This window comes from Pogona vitticeps, chromosome 2 (genome assembly GCF_051106095.1).
Source record: "Pogona vitticeps strain Pit_001003342236 chromosome 2, PviZW2.1, whole genome shotgun sequence".
NCBI classification, from domain to species: domain Eukaryota; kingdom Metazoa; phylum Chordata; class Lepidosauria; order Squamata; family Agamidae; genus Pogona; species Pogona vitticeps.
In genome coordinates this window covers 9,777,569-9,798,558 of record NC_135784.1, presented here as the reverse complement: position 1 = coordinate 9,798,558, position 20,990 = coordinate 9,777,569, and the positions used below count along the sequence as shown (strand labels likewise).

Sequence of the window (20,990 nt, the reverse complement as noted above, 5' to 3'; positions counted from 1 at the left end):
TCCAAATGGTCCCTTCCAATCCCAAGCCGAAAGGAACAATCTCCACTCCGGTCTCATCCCCTCACTGGTTTTCTTCCCTCTCCTTTTTGCCTGTCTTTCCTTCATCCTCCGTGACTCAGGCGGAGACCGAACACATCATTCCTTATTCCTGCAGATTTTGGAAGTGGTTGTTTCTCTTCTTTTTCTAATCTACCAGATGATGAACAGGAGAAGAAGAATTGCCCAGCAACAAGAACTGAAAAGCAGGCAAGAAAACATTGGATTGAAAATCGGATTGGGCAGGCATGGAGTTCACATGAAAGCAGTGACGCAGGGGAGAAACCACGTAAATGCATGTCACCTCAGTAGACATCAAAGAAAACATGCAGGAGAGAAACTGTATCCATCTACGGAATGTGGAAAGAGCTATAGTAGGAGTGATGAGCTTAGGTTACATGAAAGGACTCACACTGGGGAGAAACCTTATAAATGCATAGAGTGTGGAAAGAGTTTTAGTCACAGTGGTGTCCTTAGATTACATCAAAAGACTCACAATGGAGAAAAACCACATAAATGCATGGAATGTGGAAAGAGCTTTAGCTGCAGTGGTGTCCTTAGATTACATCAAAGGACTCACACTGGGGAGAAACCACATAAATGCATGGAATGTCTAAAGAGCTTTAGTCACAGTTGTGCCCTAAGGTTACATCAAAGAACTCACACTGGGGAGAAACCACATAAATGCATGGAATGTGGAAAGAGCTTTAGTCAGAGTGGTAATCTTAGGTTACATCAAAGAACTCACACTGGGGAGAAACCACATAACTGCATGGAATGTGGAAAGAGTTTTAGTCTGAGTGGCCAACTTAGGTCACATGAAAGGACTCACACTGGGGAGAAACCACATAAATGCACGGAATGTGGAAAGAGTTTTAGTCATAGTGGTCAACTTAGGTTACATCAAAGGACTCACACTGGGGAGAAGCCACATAAATGCATGGAATGTCTAAAGAGCTATAGAAGCAATGGTGAACTTAGGTTACATCAAAGGACTCACACTGGGGAGAAACCACATAAATGCATGGAATGTGGAAAGAGCTTTAGTTGCAGTGGTAACCTTCGGTCACATGAAAGGACTCACACTGGGGAGAAACCACATAAATGCATGGAATGTGGAAAGAGTTTTAGTCAGAGTAGCCAGCTTAGTTCACATGAAAGGACTCACACTGGGGAGAAACCACATAAATGCACGGAATGTGGAAAGAGTTTTAGGGATAGTAGTAGCCTTAGGTTACATAGAAGGACTCACACTGGGGAGAAACCACATAAATGCATTGAATGTGGAAAGAGCTTTAGTCAGAGTGGTCACCTTAGGTTACATCAAAGGACTCACACTGGGGAGAAGCCACATAAGTGCATGGAATGTGGAAAAAGTTTTGGTCAGAGTGGTCACCTTAGGACACATCAAAGGACTCATACTGGGGAGAAACCATATAAATGCATGGAATGTGGAAAGAGTTTTAGTGATAGTAGTAGCCTTAGGTTACATCAAAGGACTCACACTCGGGAGAAACCACATAAATGCATTGAATGTGGAAAGAGCTTTAGTCGTAGTGGTAACCTTAGGTTACATCAAAGGATTCACACTGGGGAGAAGCCACATAAATGCATGGAATGTGGAAAGAGCTTTAGTCAGAGTGGTAACCTTAGGTTACATCAAAGGATTCACACTGGGGAGAAACCACATAAATGCATGGAATGTGGAAAGAGCTTTTGTGATAGTGCTAACCTTAGATCACATGAAAGGACTCACACTGGGGAGAAACCACATAAATGCTTGGAATGTGGAAAGAGCTTTAGTCATAGTGGTAACCTTAGGTTACATCAAAGGACTCACTGGGGAGAAACCTTATAAATTCATGGAATGTGGAAAGGGATTTAGTCGCAGTGATTACCTTAGGTTACATAAAAGAACTCTGACTGGGAAGAAACCACATAAATGCATGGAACGTGGAGTCACAGCTCCTGATAAGTTAAGGCATAAGGAGCTGATTGACGTTTGTGCTGGTTTTCACTGGAAAGAATAAACAACGAAATGCTGATGTAATGGTAAACAGATGTTTATGTTTTATTCTGTATTATTCCGTTTGTTGTCATTAGCTTGCCCCATTCTATTTATTGTTTAATCCATTTTAAACAAATGCATATTTTAAATTTCAGTATTGTAATTATTTAAATTGTATAATTTGAATTTTATTGAATTTTCTAATGTACTGAATCTTTTAATTTGTGTATAATTTGGAGAAGTAATGTGGGGTGGTTTAATCTTTGTCTAATTTAATATATTTTTATTTCATGTTTTAAGGTTACTATTACATATTATACGTTAATTTCTTATTGCTTATTTGATCATTGTAGTATTCTTTTTCTTTGTTCTTTTCCTTCTTTTTCTCGATCTCCCTCCTTCTCCACCCCCCCCTTCTTGACATGGACAGGATGGCCTGTTTCCCCAGCGAGATGTCTAATATCGGTGTGATAACATGTAGAGGGAGGTATAAAGGTGTTGGCACAGTGACTACTCATGTCAGAAGAACAGTGAACAGATGTCTGAAGGCTGTTCACTGTTCTGACACTGTGACCAACTGCCAAAATCGAGGTAGGCAGCCCAGCTGGCCCTCCACTCTGAAGTTGGTGCTTCTGAACGCCAGGTCTTTATCCAATAAATCCCAGTTTATACAAGACCTTATTCTGGATGAGGATGCAGACCTGGCATGCATAACTGAGGCCTGGATGGGTAGGGAAGGAGGGGTCCCTTTGACCCTTTCCTGCCGTCCGGGTTATGCAGTGCAGCACCAGGGCAGACTGGAGGGGTGGGGGGGGAGTTGCCATTGTTTATAGAAAATCAATAGAGGTTACTAGGCGCTCCTCGCTTGTGAGGCCAGGTCTGGAGGCTCTCCATGTGTGGATTGGGGCCAGGGATGGTATTGGGATCTTGCTGGGTTACTGTGCTCCCAGCAACCCAGCCACCTCCCTACTGGAGCTGGCAGACTTCGTCTCTGCGGCACTGTTGGAGTCCCCGAGACTTCTGGTCCTGGGTGACTTGAACATCCATGCGGAGGCGGAGGTAGCCAGGCCAGCTCTTGAGTTTTTGGAAACCATGGCTTCCTTGAACTTGTCCCAACATGTCAACAGCCCCACACACATGGGTGGCCATATGCTTGATCTGGTCTTTTCTACCAAGTGTAGCGAGCATGGTCTGATGGTGACTGACCTTGTGTCAGTCCCCTTGTCATGGTCAGACCATTACCTGATAAAATGTAACCTCGCAATGGCACCTCCCCCCCCCCCCGCAGGGAGCAGGGGCCTATTTTGATGGTCCACCCTCGAAGGTTACTGGATCCCATGAGATTCCAGGATACCATGAGAGGGATTCCAGCGGCACTGTCTGGCGCTCCTGTTGAAGCTCTGGTGGATGGCTGGTTCTCCGCCGCTACTAGGGCTGCTGACACGATCGCACCCAAACGCCCTCTCAGGAGCAGAGCTCGGCCAGGACCCTGGTATACCCAGGATCTACGAGCAATAAAGTGAATAAGGAGACGGCTAGAGTGCATTTGGAGGAAGGAACCGACGGCTTACAATAAGATTGCTGTCCGGATCGCAACTAACCGTTACCTTGCTAAGGTAAAGCCTGCTAGAAGAGCTTACGTCGCTGACCGGATAAGCGAAGCATCCAACCGGCAGGCGGAACTTTTCTGTATAGTTCTCGATCTATCCGGAATTGGCTAGGGTGAAGGGCCTCCATCTATCATCTCCCCTGACCAATTTGCAGTGTTTTTTAAATCTAAAGTGGAGGCCATCCGCCGTGACCTTTCGCCTTTTTTAAATACAATGGATCGAGCAGAGATGTCCAGCGCTCCGTCCTGCCCGGTAATTCTCGATTCTTTTCAGCCTGTAACATCAGAGCTGGTAGACAAGGCGCTTGGTCGCTGTCGGGCCACCACCTCGTCTCTCGACCATTGCCCGGCCTGACTAATCAAAGCAGCCAGGCCGATAACAACTGAATGGGCCACTGCAATAATTAATGGGTCTCTCCAGGAGGGCAAGGTACCCCTTGCCCTCAAGGAGACACTCATTAGGCCCATCAGGAAGAAACCAAATCTGGCGGCAGATGAAATTGGCAATTATAGGCCCGTCGCCAGTGTGTCCTTCCTCAGCAAAGTGGTTGAGAGGGTGGTGGCAGACCAGCTTCAGGCGCTCTTAGATGAAACCAATGCTCTAGACCCATTTCAGTTGGGCTTCAGGCCGCGCTATGGTACAGAGACGGCACTGGTTGCACTGCTGGATGACCTGTTGAGGGAGGCCGGCAGGGGCAATGTGTCCTTGTTGGTTCTCCTCGACATCTCAGCTGCCTTTGATACCGTCAACCACAGTATCCTCCTGGGGAGGCTCTCCAAGCTGGGAGTCGGTGGCCTGCCACTTGCCTGGCTCCGCTCCTTCCTGGAGGACCGCCCCCAGAGAGTGCAGATTGGGGAGAATGTCTCGGCCCCATGGAGTCTCAATTGTGGGGTTCCACAGGGGTCAATCATCTCCCCAATGCTGTTTAACATCTTCATGGGGCTGCTGGGTGGGGTCATCAGAGGGTGTGGGGCATCGTGTCACCAGTATGCTGATGACACACAGCTCTACATCTCTTTTACTCCAACTTCAGTGGATGCCGTCCAGTCCCTCCAGCGCTGCCTGGACACCGTACTGGAATGGATGCAGTCAAATGGATTGAGGCTGAACCTGGACAAGATGGAGGTCTTTAGGGTGGGTGGCCCTCCCGTCAGCGGCATAGGTGACTCCCTTTCTTTTGGAGGGACGACCCTTGCCACAAAGAGTGAGGTCTGCAGCTTGGGGATACATCTGGACCCGGCACTAACCATGGAAACCCAGGTGGCGTCCATGGTCCGTTCTGCCTATTTTCATCTATGGCGAATTGCCCAGCTGCGGCCATATCATGATCGGGGGGCCCTCACTACTCTAGTCCACGCGCTCGTAATCTCGAGACTAGACCATTGTAACGCACTCTACGTGGGGCTGCCTTTGAGGCTCACGCGGAAACTTCAGATGGTCCAGAATGCAGCAGCCAGGCTTATTAGTGGGGTGAGAAAATATCAGCTCATCTCCCCCACTCTGGCTGTGCTGCACTGGTTACCTATTCGTTTCCGCATTGACTTCAAAGTATTAATGATTACATATAAAGCCCTAAACGGTTTGGGACCTCAATATTTGGCAGATCGCCTCCTCCCACCCAGATCTACCCGAGTCACCCGACATAGCCAGCAGGGACAACTGAGGGGATTGATGCCGAGGGAGACCCGGAAGGAGAAAACAAGAAACCGGGCCTTCTCGGCGGTTGCCCCTCGGCTGTGGAACACACTTCCCACTGAAATTCGGCTGGCACCCTCGCTGGGTGTGTTCAAAAACCAACTAAAAACATGGTTATTCAGACAGGCCTTCCCCCCAGTCACCTAAGTTCTTTTTTCCCCTTTTTTCTGGTTCTTAATGTTGCCATCTTGGATAGTATTAATTATAATAATTGCATTATGCTAGTTATTTCTCTACATTCTTTTAATGTGTTTTTATTTTTTTAAGCCGCCCCGAGTAGACGTTGTCTAGAGGGGCGGGGTAAAAATTGAATAAATAAATAAATAAATAAAATTGAAAAGACAAAAAACGGAGTGCATTTTGAAGTACCACTTGTGATGTGTTTTACTTATGTCGTTAATTGACATAGAGATGTCTGAAAGTAGACATGGAACCATGTGCTATAAAAATGAGAATAAGCATATATTGTGCAACGGAAGCTTGTACAAAATTAGTGTAAAAAGAAAAGGCTGGACGTTCTAAGGCTAACTGATGAAAGAAAAGCAAGTACAGTGGTGCCTCGCATTACGACGTTAATTTGTTCCGGCGAAATCGCTGTAGAACGAAAGCGTAATGCAATTTTTAAAAGAACATAGAAACGCATTAAAATCAGATTAATGCGTTCCTAGGGGCTTCAAACTCACCGTCCAGCAAGGATCCTCCATAGCGCGGCCATTTTCGCTGTCTGTGCAGCGAGGAATCCGTGCAAAAACACAGCGGGAGGCCATTTTGTTTACGTCTTAAATTTTCCCTATTATCTAAATTTAAATGCCTGCTTCTTTTTACAAGGTGCAATGAGGTATTTTAAATAAGCTTGCAGTTTTGCATAACTGTATGATTTTTGGATTTGAAGATCTGTACCTACATTTTATTCCTCATGCCTGTAAGACTCCCTTACATTTTTACAATTTAGTACATTAAATAAATGAACTTCTACAGAACTAAAAAGTTTTGGAATTGCCTGGCATCATTGCAACAATGAAAAGACTTCTTATGAGATACCCAGATGAGCTTCAAACACCTTCTCACTGGTTGTCTATATGAGAGAGAAAGTTGGGCTGAACCCATCCTGACTGGATTGCCATCCTTTCCTGAGAAGAGGAGGGAGAATCCCATGGAGCCCCAGATACAGAACATATGACCTGTTTGAGAAGTGACACCTTCGTGGGGAGAATGGGAAGATAGAGAGATGAGAAGGGTCACAGAGAAAACCAGGAGGCTAGAGATAGTTCTGGGTGGAAGTTCCAGTCAGGGTAGCAGAAGGTCCATCAGAAGAAAAGAAGGATCCACCAGGTAAAGAAACCTTAGTAGCAGCAGAGGTGCAAGAGTAAAAGAAAGGAATAAGACAGGAGGAGGGAAGAGAAATATATCTTCTGGGAACAATCAAGAAGGGAGACAGTGGAAGTTGGAGAGGTAGAAAGGTAAAAGGAGAGGATATTACCACAAGGCTGGGAGTGGATATACACTTTCATAAACTCAATTGATTGAAAGGCAGCTTCTCTCGATGCCTTGCTCTGCTAGAATAAGTTGCATTTAGAGTAGGCTTGTCAGAGGAATTTTTGGTTGAGCTGACTCACTGAATACCCCAGGGATTCAAGGGGCCTCCTCGAGTGCTCCTTACTACACTAAGGAACAGGATTTGGGCCTGGGAGTGCAACCACACATACACCCTCCCTTCTGATGGGTTTCCCGCTGGGGCTGGTGGCTGATCACTGCCTGGATCAAGTGCTAGGGCCAGAAATATGACCTTTGTTCTCATCTACCTTCAGGGCCTTTCCTGTAATCCCATCCACGGACTCAGCTTGATTGTCCAGGTGGGGAAGGTCCCGTCCAAGTTAGGAACCACATTCCCGTGGAGGGTCTCAGCTTACAAGATCTCCCCACTCTTCCTCCACGTGGCATCATTCGCCTTGTGGTAGAAACCGTGAATGTGGCAGATGAGGGTCTCAATACCATTTGCGGCCCCTTTTGTGAAACACCTTCACTCCTGGAGCCACTGCAAAAAGGGCAATCTCTGAACCTGGACTGGTAGACCAACACAGCACTGAAGGCTGTTTTGACTCCTTCCTCATCCTGACAATCAATCAATCAAAATACCAAATGAAAAAGTGCAATAGGCCAAATCTGAGCTTGTCTCATGGAATGATGCAGCTGGTTTTGCCTTATTTCCTCCCATCCAAGGGCACATCCCTCACATTAAAAAGAAATAGGAAGCAATTAGATTTTGGCTATTTCCAGCTGCATCAAAATTCCGACTCTCGGCCTGACCAAAGTTGCCCAGCCTTTGCAACAGGAGGTAAAATATGTCGCTGTTGGCTTTTATTCATGCCACGAGTTCTGTGATGATTTTAAGGAGAGTGGGATTTGTAGTCAGAGGAAAAGGGAACATGTTGGGTTCAAAGTGAAATGATTTGAAAGCCTTGGAATGTAGTAAGGGTCATGAGACTGTTTTTCCTAATTTACAACTAGGCTGGTAGAGAGAGAACTCCAAGAAAAACGAAGGAGGACGCAAGAGGCCCAGGAGACCAAACAAGAATATCATCCTAATTGGGAACGAGATAAAACACCTGGCCCCAGCGTGGGCATTTGGGGTGGAGAATGGTGTTACTCTTCTTTGAAGTTAATTGGTTTATAGCTAAGAAGGGCCAAGAAGAAGAAGGGCTTAAGTGATGTAGAAAAAGATGGAGGATGTAAAGACAGCTTCTCGTTGCTTTGCAAGCTTGGAGAGGGGAGTTTCGGAATGGAATGTGCTATGTGAGAAAATGCTTACAGAACGTAGAGACAGAAGGAGGAGGGGTGAATAGCCCTTCTTAGAAGCTACTTAGCGTAAAATATAGTTTTTCTTCTTTTAAAGAGAAGTAGCAGATTTATTTAACTATTGGAATCTTTGGATATGTTTTATGCTATGCTTTAGCAAACAAACTATTTCTATGAATCTATATTTTCTTAATAAAAATAATTATAAAATCTTAAATAAAGACTAGTCTCTTGGAACAGCAGGGTTAGACTTAAATCCAGTGGAATGGAAACGTCATTTACTGGCTACCATAGAGAAGTCCTACCTTGCAGATGTGTTGTGAGTTCTGAGGAATTACAAATCCCATTTTAAGTACTTTCAAAGTAAAGTGTTTTTAATGGTCAAGCTTATCCATGGCACAGATGCTACACACTACTTAAGGACTTTGTTGTTGTTGTTGTTGTTGTTGTTGTTGTTGTTGTTGTTGTTGTTGTTGCTGTTGCTGTTGCTGTTGCTGTTGCTGTTGTTGTTTTTCAGTCGTTTTTCAGTCACTCCCTACTTTAGCATTCCAGTCCCCTAGAATTAGAACCTCTATATAAGGTGTTGTAAGCCTTCATGTTGTTGTTGTTTAGTCATCAAGTCATGTCCGACACTTCGTGACCCCATGGACCAGAGCACGCCGGCTCCTCCTGCCTTCCACTGCCTCCCGGAGTTGGGTCAAATTCATGTTGGTTGCTTCAATGACACTGTCCAACCATCTCTTCCTCTGTCGTCCCCTTCTCCTCTTGCCCTCACAATTTCCCATCATCAGGGTCTTTTCCAGGGAGTTTTTTATTCTCATGAGATGGCCAAGGTATTAGAGCCTCAGTTTAAGGATCTGTCTTTCCAGTGAGCATAGAATTGGTCAATTAGAAAAGTCTTCATAGAATTGGTCAATTTCGGCCTCTTCAGAATTATTGGTTGGTGCATAAACTTGGAAACTGAAAGTTTTGCCTTGGATTTGCATTCAAATCTATCAGTTTGAGATTGTATCCCAATATAGCTTTTTCCACTCTTTTGTTGACTATGAGGGCTACTCCATTTCTTCTATGGGATTCTTGCCCACAATAGTGGATATGATAATCGTCTGAATTAAATTCACTCACTCCCATCCATTTTAGTTCACTGACGCCCAGGACGTCAATGTTGATTCTTGCCATCTCCTGTTTGACCGCATCCAGCTTACCAAGGTTCATAGGTCTTACATTCCAGGTTCGTATGCAGTATTTTTCTTTGCAGCATCAGACTTTCATTTCCAGACACGTCTGCAGCTGAGCGTCCTTTTAGCTTTGGCTCAACCACTTGTATTTGTCCTCTTCTCTTCCTCAGTAGCATGTTGGACACCTTCCTATCTCAGGGGCCCATCTTCCAGTGTCATATTTTAGCCTTTTTTTTCAGCTCATGGGTTTTTCTTGGCAAAGATACTGGATTGGCTTGCCAGTTCCTGCTCCAGGTAGATCGCATTTAGTCAGAACTCTCCACTATGAGCTGTCCGTCTTGCGTTTCCCTGCATGGCATATCCCATAGCTTCTCTGAATTACTCAAACCCTTTCGGCACAACAAGGCAGCAATCTGTGAATGGGATTTTATATTCTTATATATTATGATGTGGTAAAACACTGAGGGTAGCACTAAGCATTTTAAACAACTAACTCATAAATCTTGTGCAAACGTTTTATCTTTCATGCCTCTGATATCCAAGGATGAAGGTCCGAGGAATCCCAAAAGGAACTGACATTCACACAGTCAGCCCTATCTTAGGTTGAATGGAAGGGGACATTCAAGTAGGTCTTGGAGGTTTGAAGAGACAGGCTGTTCCTCATTAGCAGTGGGTATCCCGCCCCCCACCTTGGGTGGCCCGGGTGTTCTTGGACCAAAATTCCCACAAGCCTTCTGGACCACGTCTGCTGGCCTGGTTTTCTGGGAAGTGCCATCCAGGAACTGCCGGGTTCCCCAAGGTTGGGAACCACCAACTGGAGAACCGACAAGGAATCCAAAGGTCATCTAGTCCAACCCCCTTCCCATTGGTAGGAAGAAGCTGCTGCTCCAGCATCCATGACAGGGAGACCTTTAGACTCCGCGTTGAGCGGGGGGACTTCCATGAAAGAGGTGACTTCTCCACCACCGTCTGAAGCTTCCCCAAATCTTTATCCTGGATGGTCACCCCAACCCCTTGGGTAACAGACTTTCAGATAAAAGACATCAGAGCACGTTTCCTTGGACTGTGTTTCCTGGTTTCATAAAACAGGCAGCAGCAAATACCGATCCACAGTTGTGGAGCTGCCTAGCCAACCGGAGACTCTGGGCTAAGGATACCAACTCTTTCTATAGTCATGAAAAAGAAGCTTGTTTTCTTCCTTAATCAGAAGCCTATTGTCCCTTCTTCACAGCTGCTCCCTTTGGGACCAGACCGGGTCTCCCCCTTGCAAGACCAATTTGAGCCCCCACCCGGGTCGTGCACCCTGTCACGGTCCAGACCCCATTAATCTAGGAAGATTCTCCATCCCCCAAGTGAGGTTCTCAGACAGGTGACTCCTGGCCACTGGACATCCTCCTCATTCCGTGGATAAGAAGTCCAGTGGCCAGGACTCGACTGCCTTAAGTTTCATGAGCCAAACCCTAGAGGTCTGTGCTGGGCTGACGAGGATCATGAAGGAAGAGACAGTCAAGGTTTTGATATTGTCATTCAGTTAGAATTTATTTACAAAAAAAGAGAGGTGGAGGCCTTTAGTATCTCAATTCTGGGGAGGCAACGTGACAGCAACTAGAGCAGAGGGAATCCCAGGGCTCTGGTCACCGCTGTGTAAACTTTGGATCAGCAGACGCCCAGCAGTGGAAGGGGGAGGCAGGTTCTACAGGAGAGTAGGGCTTGTAATGAAGGAGAGCTGGAAAAACTCAGAATTCGGACAACAATCTGTGAGAGTTTCCTTTCTCAGAGCATCTGGCCCGGGAGACGCCATTTCTGGTGAATTAGCTGCCTAACCTTGCCAAGGTGGGAAATGTGAAGAAAATTCTTGCATGTCTACATGAACTGTCAGTAACTGACCTTTTATTTCTCATCAGCAAGCACAGCTCAAACTGAGCCTGCTGACTTAAAAGCAGAGAAGAAATTAACAAAGTAGCAGAGGAGAAATAGAGAAAACAAAATTAAAAAAAACAAGAATAAAAGCCAGCTAAATTGGGGCAATTCAGAGACAAAATAGTTGTTACTCAATCTCTCTTTGAAATCAAAGGAAGAACTTTATTTTCTAAATGATTTTGTTATTGTATCTCTGAAAAATGGACTGATTTTTAACTGCATCACACTCTAAAGAGAAAAGAAAGTTAAAATACATGGAAGGAAATCTATTTCTCATCCCCCTGTCCTCCCTCAATGGCATATAGAGACCCATAATAGAATAGGTTTAAGACAATTAGGGACGTGGTGGCGCTGTGGGCTAAACCGCAGAAGCCTCTGTGCTGCAGGGTCAGAAGACCAAGCAGTTGTAAGATCAAATCCATGCGACAGAGTGAGAGCCCGTCGCTTGTCCCTGCTCCCGCCAACCTAGCGGTTCGAAAGCATGCAAATGCAAGTAGATCAATAGGGACCACCTCGGTGGGAAGGTAACAGCGTTCCGTGTCTAAGTCGCAGTGGCCATGTGACCACGGAAGATTGTCTTCAGACAAAACGCTGGCTCTATGGCTTGGAAACGGGGATGAGCACCGCCCCCTAGAGTCAAACACGACTGGAGAAAAAAATTGTCAAGGGGAACCTTTACCTTCACCTAAGACAACTTGAGTTCTTAAAGGGAGTGTTTAACAGACGCACTTCGGGAGAATTTTGGGTGTTGATATACAAAAAGGGGGACCCCTCAAGCGGCTTTGCTGTGATCTGTGAATGGTGGATTATAAATTAAAACTGCCCCGACCAAATTAAGATTTACAACCAACCCTCGATTTACAAACTTAATCCATCCCAGAAGGAAGTTTGTAAGTCGAAAAGTTCGTACGTCAAATCAGCATTTCCCACAGGAATTCATTGAAAACCAATTAATCCATTCCAGCTGTTTTTGGTTCTTAGGTCGAGGGGTGGTTTGTAATTCGAATCATTAGTTCCCATAGGAACTAATGCAAAGCCGGTTAATCTTTTCCTACCACTAGGGGCAGTTTTTTTCCCTTTTTTTCCTTTTAACCTAAGATGACTTAGGTCTTTAAAAAAGGGGGGGGGAGAGGGAGGGAAGGAGGGAACAGAACACCTTGAAAAGCACCTTTTCAGCCAAGACAAGCACCTTCTGGGAAAAACCAAGCACCTTTCAGACAACAGGTCACTTTGAAAAGTACCTTTTCAATCAAGACAAGCCAATACAAGCACCTTTTGGGGAAACAAGGAAGCAGCAAAGGAGGGAGGGAACGTCTTTAAAAATCAAAAAATCGAAATTTTTTAAAAAGCCAAAGAATAAAAACACAGTCCGTACAGCACTGTACCAGGCAGTACCAGGCAGTCTGAAGACTGCCTCCAAATCCTCTCTCAAAGCACTGGGAAGAGGGAGGAAGCAGTCACGCACCCTCTTCACTGGCCAACGGTTAACTGAATGTTGAGATTTTGCTCTTTCCCCACCTCCCGCACAGTTTTTTCGGTTCGTAACTCAAATCTAAGTTTGGAAGTCGAGTCAATATTTTTTTCTATCAGCGGTTTTTACGTTGAAATGTTTGTAACTAGGGCCGTTTGTAAGTCGAGGGTTGACTGTACACTTGGATGTGTTAAGAGGGAGTTTGGACCTGGACTGACCCATTTAACACAAAGACTGACTGACCAATAGTTTTCCTGTTTTGTGGATCTTGACTGAATTTGGAGTACAGGAAAGGAAAAAATGGATTTGGTGGAGGTGGTGTTAACTGGAGAGAAAACGGAAGCAGAGACGAAACTGCCGGATTTATAAGAAGTGGTATCAAAGTATCTGAACTTGCTAAAAGCTGAATTGCTTATTTCTCAGTGGAAAGTGTTACCTTAAAATAAATCTATACCGAAGAAACAGAAACGACAGCCTTTAGTCATTGTACAAGTCAATCAAGATTCTTTTACAACTATATACAGGAGTTCCAAATGAACATTGTCAATGAATTTAAGAATCAGATTAAAGCCCAGACGTTAGAAATTAAGGTGGTAACTTCATGATTTAAAGAGGATGTGGAATGGAATATTCAGAATGAAGACCATTTTACCAGAGCAGCGGGAATAGCAGGAAAAAAAAATTTTAGAATCAAGATTGAAGAAAGATAAAATGATTGGCTTTTATGGGAGGAAGGCCCAGGTGGATGAGCTGTGGATTTATACTCATGAGATTTTTCAAAAATGTATAATTGTTTATTAGAAGAGAATTCAGAGATGAGTGGAAGCAGTGATGATGGAAGGGATACAAAATCTTGGCAATAATTTAGACATATGTTATTGGATTCTAATGTGGAATAATAATTACAGAGGAATTAAATCAGTAAATTTGTGACAAAATGTTTTAAGGATGTTCTATAGATGGCACTTCAAAACTGGCAGAAAGAGTGTTAGAAATTAGAAGAGTCTGTGTCGGTCGAGTCTTTCCTTGGGCAGCTGTGAGAACCTCTCCACTCCGCCATTTCCCTCTTTGGAGCCTTCCTGCCTTTCAAGCCCCCCCGCTTCGCCCGGCCTTGTTTCTACATTCTCTCCCCCCCCTCGTTCGTGCAGGAGGGGGAAGAGGAGGAACATAGAGCTACGAAGGCGAAGGAAGAGCCCCTCCCCTGCACGCCCTTTGAACAGGAGCCGGAAGAAGCAGGGATCGCTGCGCCTGCCTCTTCCCCTTTGGCCCAAGAAGAAAGGCGCCTGGAGGAGAGAAGCGGGGCTTTTGGGGCGCCTCCCGGATCGGGACCTGGACGGAGGTGGGCGCTGGAGGGGGGCAGGTTGGGGTGAGGATTGCATGGGGGGGGTGAGATGGCCGCATCCCCGCCAGTCTCGGGGGGGGGGGGGAACGGCTTCTCCGGGCATTGTGGGTGGTGCCCGGTTGTGGTTTGTGCTGCTCGACCTTCGTGCAAGGCAGTTTTTCCTTCTGGGTCTCCACCTCGGGAGGGGGAGGGGGATTCAAAGGGGGAGAGAGGATCTCGGGAGCCCAGATCCCACCCCCCCAGAGGCAGGGAGACCAAAACTCCCTGCAAGGCTCTCTAGGGCTTCATCGAGTGCGTGTGTGTTTTTGTGTGTCGGGAGGGGGGGGTAAGGAGACCCTGCCTTCCCTTGAATCCTGCGAACAAAGGAACGGGAGAGAAAGTAACTTCCCTTCCATCTCCCCCCCCCCGTTCCTTCTAATGACGGAGGACAACCCCCTCCCCTCCCTTAAAAGGACAAAAGTCCCAGGTGGGGCTGGAGAGGCAAAGGGGGCTGCGATGGGGGGGGGCGACAGGCGGGAGGTGGAGGACTTGGGGGGGGCGGGCAGGAGCAATGGGGTTTGTGAGGGTGGGGTTTCCTCCCTGAACTTTCCCTGCGAGGGGGAACATCTGCTGGACCTCTTGCACTTTTGCACACATGCGCGATATATCTGTGTGTGCGCCCGGGCTTCTCTCTCTGCGTGTTTCTCTTTTCCTGGATGATCTGGCAGAGAGGAGGGCTAACCAGATCCCCCTCAAGACTAGATCCTGAGCTGAGGATCAACTGCAGGATGACTCCTCCCCCACACCTCACCACCACCACCACCCCACTTGGCGGCTTCCTTGTTGTGTTGTTACTTGCGAACACAGACTGTTTTTTTCTGAAAGGCAAGCAGGAGAGAGAAAGTGGTGGACTTTCCTCCGTGGGAGGTTTCCTAGCGGAGGCTGAAGGGGGAGATCTCCCCAGGACCGTTCTTGGAATTTGTTCTTCCCGCAGGGCCAAAACTGTTCTGGTCTTTGGATCCTGAAGGCACAATTCAGGGCCATTCACTGTACAAAAGACCTGCCCCTCTTCCTAGGGGTTCCCCTTCCTGCCTCCAATTCGTGGCCCTCCATGGGGTGAGGCAAAGTGGGCTTTGGAAAGAGGCCGAAGGAGTTCCTGTCCTTCCACATGGAGGGCTGGAGGAAAGAAGGACTGGAAAGCAACACAGCCTCTCCTTCTGGGACACTCCCTCTCCTGGCGGGTCTTTTGCAGAGTGAATGGCTCTGAATTGATCGTGAAACACTTTGTTTTACAGCAGGGGGAACCAACACCAAGACGCCCCACCCTCGGTTGCCCCCCTTCCAAGCCCCTGTGAGTTTGGCAGAGCTCAATGGGGAGAGCGAAGCCTAAACAAGGTTGGGGGTTGGAAGACAGCAGGCAAGAAAAGTCCTGAGACCTGAACTTGGGCTGGCAACCCCACAACACAGGGCACTTGGCACGGAGGGCACGGAGGCCGAGGAGCCCCTTTGGAGACCCCCCCCCCTGTGTTAGAATCCCTGATGTGACAGAAATAACAAACGGTCTCACGACAACAGAGAGCCTCGTGCAAACCTCGGTGCAGTACATCACACTGTGTTTTGTGTTTTCGAGATGTTGATTTTGTTTACCATTTTAGAGTAGGTTTGGGTTGATTCTTAAGATTTCTAGACTTGCTGTTTTTAACTTCTAAATATTGTGTTTTAAACATTTACATAAGCCACCTTGGGTCCTTTTAAAAGGAGAAAGGCGGATTAAAAATATTTTAAATAAATTGTGGGTGAAATACACTCTTGTATGCTGCTGCTTTCATCGCATGTCTCAGCAGGAAGAAGGTCCTGTTGCTCTCTCGTTCCCTGCTGTTGCCCCCTCCTCACTGGGACGGTGGGAGCTTTTATCCTGGAACCTTGCCTGCCTGCCTGCCTGCCTGCCTGCCAGTGGGGTTGATTTCATTGTCGGCTGCCTTTCTGTTTCTCCTGTTCTGCTCCCTGAAGGAGAGAGAAGGTATGTAGGGCCGTTCAATAGAAACATGACAAAGGCAGATCCTGGAAGGTAATGTTTTTTGTTTGCTTTATCTGTAAAACCTCCAGGCTGATCTTTTCTATTTTTTCTTTTCTCCTAGGAAGGGGCGAGACTGAGCTGATGTCTCTTTGCTTTTCTTGGGACCAAAAACGAAGAACCAAACCTCATATCTTTCCAACATTTGCAAGGTAAGTGAGATTTCAAGAGGTGGCTTAAGTAGCCTTGCCACACACTCTCTCCTCTCAGTTTCCCTGGCCCAGCAGGGATTTGAATCCAGGTCTCCTGCTTTCCAGTCTGGTACTCCATCCATGACACCACACTTCCTATATGAATATGTGCAAAGTGGTGATGTTTCGGGGGTATGGTTTTCTTTCATCTTATTTAGGTGTGTTTGTTTTGTTTTGTTTTGTTTTGAAGAAATCTCGGTCCTGTTCACCCCGAGCACATGCTCGCCAAGGGCAGGTCCTCTTTTTTAAAAAATATTTCATTGTGGTTAAGGGGAAGAGGAGAAACAATGTCATACTAACATCCATTCTGTACATATTGCCATATCAAAATTCCAAATTGCTCTTTTTACTATTTTCTGCCTTCCAGATTTAAGTTCTCATTTTAATGCATGTTCTTCAAGCGAAGTCCGATGACTCAAACCATTTGTAGAATAAGTCCTATCTTTCAGTTGCCTTTTGTAGAGGACAGTCCTTCATCACTTCTGATAAAACGTCCATTTCCGCTGTTTCCCGTATCTTCTTTATAAGATCTTGTTTCAGTACCGTCGGACTTTTCCAGTTTTTGGCATAAAGAATTCTAGCTGCAGTGACTATGTATATAACTATATACTTCTCTGCCTTATCTATATTATCAGGTATCATACTCAATAAAAACAGTTCTGGGGTTAATGGAACCTTACAAAGCAACAATTCTTTTCCAATACTGTTTCGCTACTCTACATGACCACCACATATGATAATAGCTTCCCAGATGTGCTTCACATTTCCAACACATATTTGGTTCATCTGTATACATCTCCAACATTTTTTCTGGAGTCATATGCCACCTATAAAACATCTTATATATATATTTTCTTTAAAATTAACCGATCTTGTAAGCTTTATATTATTTTGCCATATTTTCAGCCATTGATCAATATCAATATTCTGGCCTATGTTTTGTGCCCACTTAATCATAATTCTTTAACCATTTCATCTTGCATTTTGATTTCTAACAGATAATTATACATTTTCTTAACTATTTTACCTTTTTAACCTAATAAAAGCTTATCAAATGTCATTTGTTCTGAATAAAAACCTTCTATTTTGTCTTTTGTATACATTCGTGCCCCGCTTAGCGATGAACCAATCATCGGTAAGTGAAAAAAAACCATTCAAACATCGTTTTGTGATTGCTTTTGCGATCGCAAAAACATCATCGTGAAGGAGATTCATCATTAAACGGGGTAATCGTCAAGCGGGGCCTCTCCTGGGACGTTTCCTCTCCCGGCCGGTCTTTTGCAGAGTCAATGGCTCTGAAGGGTCCATTCCAGACCAATTGAATGTGAAATGCTTTATTTTATGGCAGGGACACATAACACCAAGACCTCCTCCCTTGGTTGCTGCCCCTCCAAGCCCCTGTGAGATTTGGAGTGAGCTCAATGGGGAGAGGGAAGCCTAAGCAAGGTTGGGGGTTGGAAGACAACAGGCGAGAAAAGTCCTGAGACCTGAACTCTGCCCACCGTGGGTTGGCAACCCCACGACACAGGGCACTTAGCATGGAGGGCACTGAGGCCGAGGAACGCCTTTGGAGATGACCCCTGTGTTAGGATACTTAAAGTGCCAGAAATAAGGAACGGTCTCGTGACAACAGAGGGCCTGGTGCAAGCCTTGGTGCACTACATCACAGTGTGTCTTGTGTTTTCAAGATGTTGATTTTGTTTAACATTTTTAGTGTAGGCTTGCGTTGATTCTTTTTAAGATTTCTAGGCTTCCTGTTTTTAACTTTTAAACCTTGTGATTTGATGATTTATATAAGCCGCTGTCATGCACCCGCTCCCCTGTTTGTTTCTCCACAGAACCCGGGTTCACTTTTGGAAAATGACATTTATTTTTTCCAACCCTTTTCCGCTGCCACCAGAGGGTTTCTCCTCACTCTTTCAAATAGAACTCTTCAATCCGTGTTATTCAATAAAACAATGTTTATCAAAGTGTTCATAAGTAAATCATGTAAAGTAAATCATGGATTGTCTTATTTTATTAATCAACTGTGCTTTTATAACATATTTGCTTAGATAGAATCATGTTAATCTATGTATTTATTCATTTCATATCTGATCCTCTATCTCTCTATTCTTCTCTAACACAAGACTGGTCCTAACTGCCTAAACTTCTCTCTAACTGAAGTTCCTAACTCATCCCTAACTGAAACTCTTAACTGATCCCTAACTGAAATTCTCTCTTAGTGCTCTTTAACTGTCATCCATACTCCTTATATTTCCTTAGTTCTGCCTCTTCTGTACAGCCATTGGCTCCTGAATCAGGGTTTCATTGTGATGGACAGGAGTGGTCACTGACCTGTCCGTCACAGCGGCCTTGGGTGCTTTTAAAGGAGAAAGATAGAGTAAAAAGAAAATTAAATAAATTGTGGGTGGAATACATTCTTGTATGCTGCTGCTTTCATCACTATTTGTGAGCAGGAAGAAGGTCCTGTTGCTCTCTGGTGCCCTGCTGTTGCCCCCTCCTCACTAGGACGGTGGGAGCTTTTATGCTGGAGCTTTGCCTACCTACCTGTCTGCCTGTAGGGGTGGTTTCTTTGTTGGCTACCTTTCTGTTTCTCCTGTTCTGCTGCCTGAAGAAGACAGAAATTCAGCATTCAGAATTTGTAATATTTAATTTTGCTGGGGTCAAATACCTTCTCAATTTCAATGCATACATTATTGCTTTTATTCTTACAAATGGGGTTTATCAAATTCTTCCCTCCCCTCTTTCCATACATATTGCTTTAGGTATCTAACTCTGGAGCCAGAGGTTGGGCGTTGACTTCCCTTCTAGCTCTGCATTTCAAAGATTCTATTACCTCAGTACCCATTTCTCTGACCATCTTTGCTGCCTATCCTGTTTTTAGAACGTCCTCCTGATTCTCTACCTGTAACAGCATTTATAAGCTGTACATCCCATCCCTTTCATGGACCTGTCCTTTCACTTCTCCCTCTGAATCATAATTTCTGCAGACGTTGTCCATTCCCGGCATTGACCACTGCTCTTTCCCCGTTCTCCAGTCCAATAATCTCGCTGCATCACATTCATCCACTTTTACTCTTCTTTTCTAACACTGTCCTTTCTCCCCCTCTTGTTATTCATTTTTTCTATTCGCGAAGGCTTTCACGGCCGGGCTCTAATGGTTGTTCTGGGTTTTTGGGGCTCTTTGGCTGTGTTCTAAAGGTTGTTCTTCCTGATGTTCGCCAGTCTCTGTGGCTGGCATCTTCATTTTTTATTAGTGCGTGAACACGCAGAAATGACTCACTCAGACACGATCAGCTTTTTCCACCACCAGACGTGTATTTACAGGATATTTACAAATTTACAGAGTGACAGCATGACACCATGAATTCATCAGAATAGCAGGAATAGATCTTCTCTGCACAGACCACATATATACACTAATGCAGTGGTTCTTAACGTGGGCGATAATGCCCCCCAGGGGGCGATTTCATTTTTCAGGGGGGCGGTAGAACGAAAAGGGGCGGCGTGGGGGCGCTGGAGCAGAAGGGGGGCGGTAGGGGGGCACTGGAGCAGGCCAAACCTGCGAAGATAGCTGCAGCCTTTTTACAGTGTGCATGAATATATATTTGCCTCCAATCTTAATTTAGTTTCAGCGTTTTTGTCTTGAAATTTTTAGTTCCTGTATTGTGGTTTGTTTTTATGCCCTTTTCATATTTCTTTTTGGGTCTTAAAATTCGCTTGCAACTAAATCATTAAATGTTACTTTTTGGGGGCATTTCATTTTCTTGGAATTGAATTTTGTTTTCAGGGGTCATTGAATTTAAGTGTCATAAATAAATAAATAAATAAATAAATAAATAAATAAATAAATAAATAAATAAATAAATAAATAAATAAATAAATAAATAAATAAAAATAAGAAAGATATCATCACCGCGGGGAGGGGGGTGATGATAATTTCCTCAATGGCTCAAGGGGGCATTTCTTTCAAAAAGGTTAAGAACCACTGCACTAATGCATGTGGCTGTATCCAGTCAGCACATATGTTGCATCATCTTTGAGCCAGCCCGCCTGAGTCACTGTGATTCAGCATTTTGACACAACTGAACATCATGGCTGCTCATTGATCCATTTGTTCTGCTCAGGCCTGTAAATTTTATACTCTGACATTTGCTAAACAGTCCTTTAATTATTTGATTCCCCTTTAATGATTTTTGAGAAATTCCTTTGTAATTTTTTGAAAATTTAAATACAATCATTGGGGGGAATTTGAGAAGTTAATATACTTTGAATTTAATTTACTTATTTGGGTGTGGAACTGATTCGCCCCTTCATGACTCCTCCATCCAAATGGTCCCTCAGTGAAGAGTCCTTCCAACCTCAAGCCCAAAGGAAGAATCTCCGCTCCGGCCTCATCCCCTCCCCGGTTCGCTTCCCTCACCTTTTTGTCTGTCTTTCCTTCATCCTCCGTGACCCAGGCGGATACTGCACACATTCCTTATTCCTGCAGATTTTGAAAGTGGTTGTTTCTCTTCTTTTTCTAATCTACCAGATGATGAACAGGAGAAGAAAAATTGCCCAGCAACTTCGGGGCCAAACCGGACAGGAACTGAAAAGCAAGCAAGAAAACATAGAATTCAAAATCAGAATGGGCAGGCATGGACTTTCCATGAAAGGAGTGACGCAGGGAACAAACCATGTAAAT

At 45.0% G+C, this 20,990-nt stretch overlaps 2 protein-coding genes and 1 long non-coding RNA gene across 4 annotated transcripts in view; 2 read left to right on the top strand and 1 right to left on the bottom strand.

The window, feature by feature from the left end:
• Positions 1 to 20,990, bottom strand: part of LOC140703737 (uncharacterized) — a 465,058-nt gene that overhangs the window by 173,556 nt on the left and 270,512 nt on the right. The window lies entirely within an intron of this gene.
• The window catches only part of LOC140703771 (uncharacterized), a 54,833-nt gene that overhangs the window by 15,133 nt on the left and 18,710 nt on the right, over positions 1 to 20,990 (top strand). Inside the window, exon 4 of the mRNA XM_078388001.1 lies at positions 197 to 1,521. Within this exon, the coding sequence (XP_078244127.1) occupies positions 197 to 1,521 (1,325 nt within the window). The remainder of the gene's footprint in view (positions 1 to 196; positions 1,522 to 20,990) is intronic.
• On the top strand, positions 16,062 to 20,204 carry LOC144587419 (uncharacterized). Of its 2 annotated transcripts, none has more exons than XR_013542574.1 (2): positions 16,062 to 16,261; positions 18,139 to 20,204. It is a non-coding gene; the product is annotated as an uncharacterized LOC144587419 (long non-coding RNA). The 2 variants fall into 2 exon arrangements; XR_013542573.1 differs by lacking the exon at positions 18,139 to 20,204 and adding an exon at positions 16,668 to 17,377.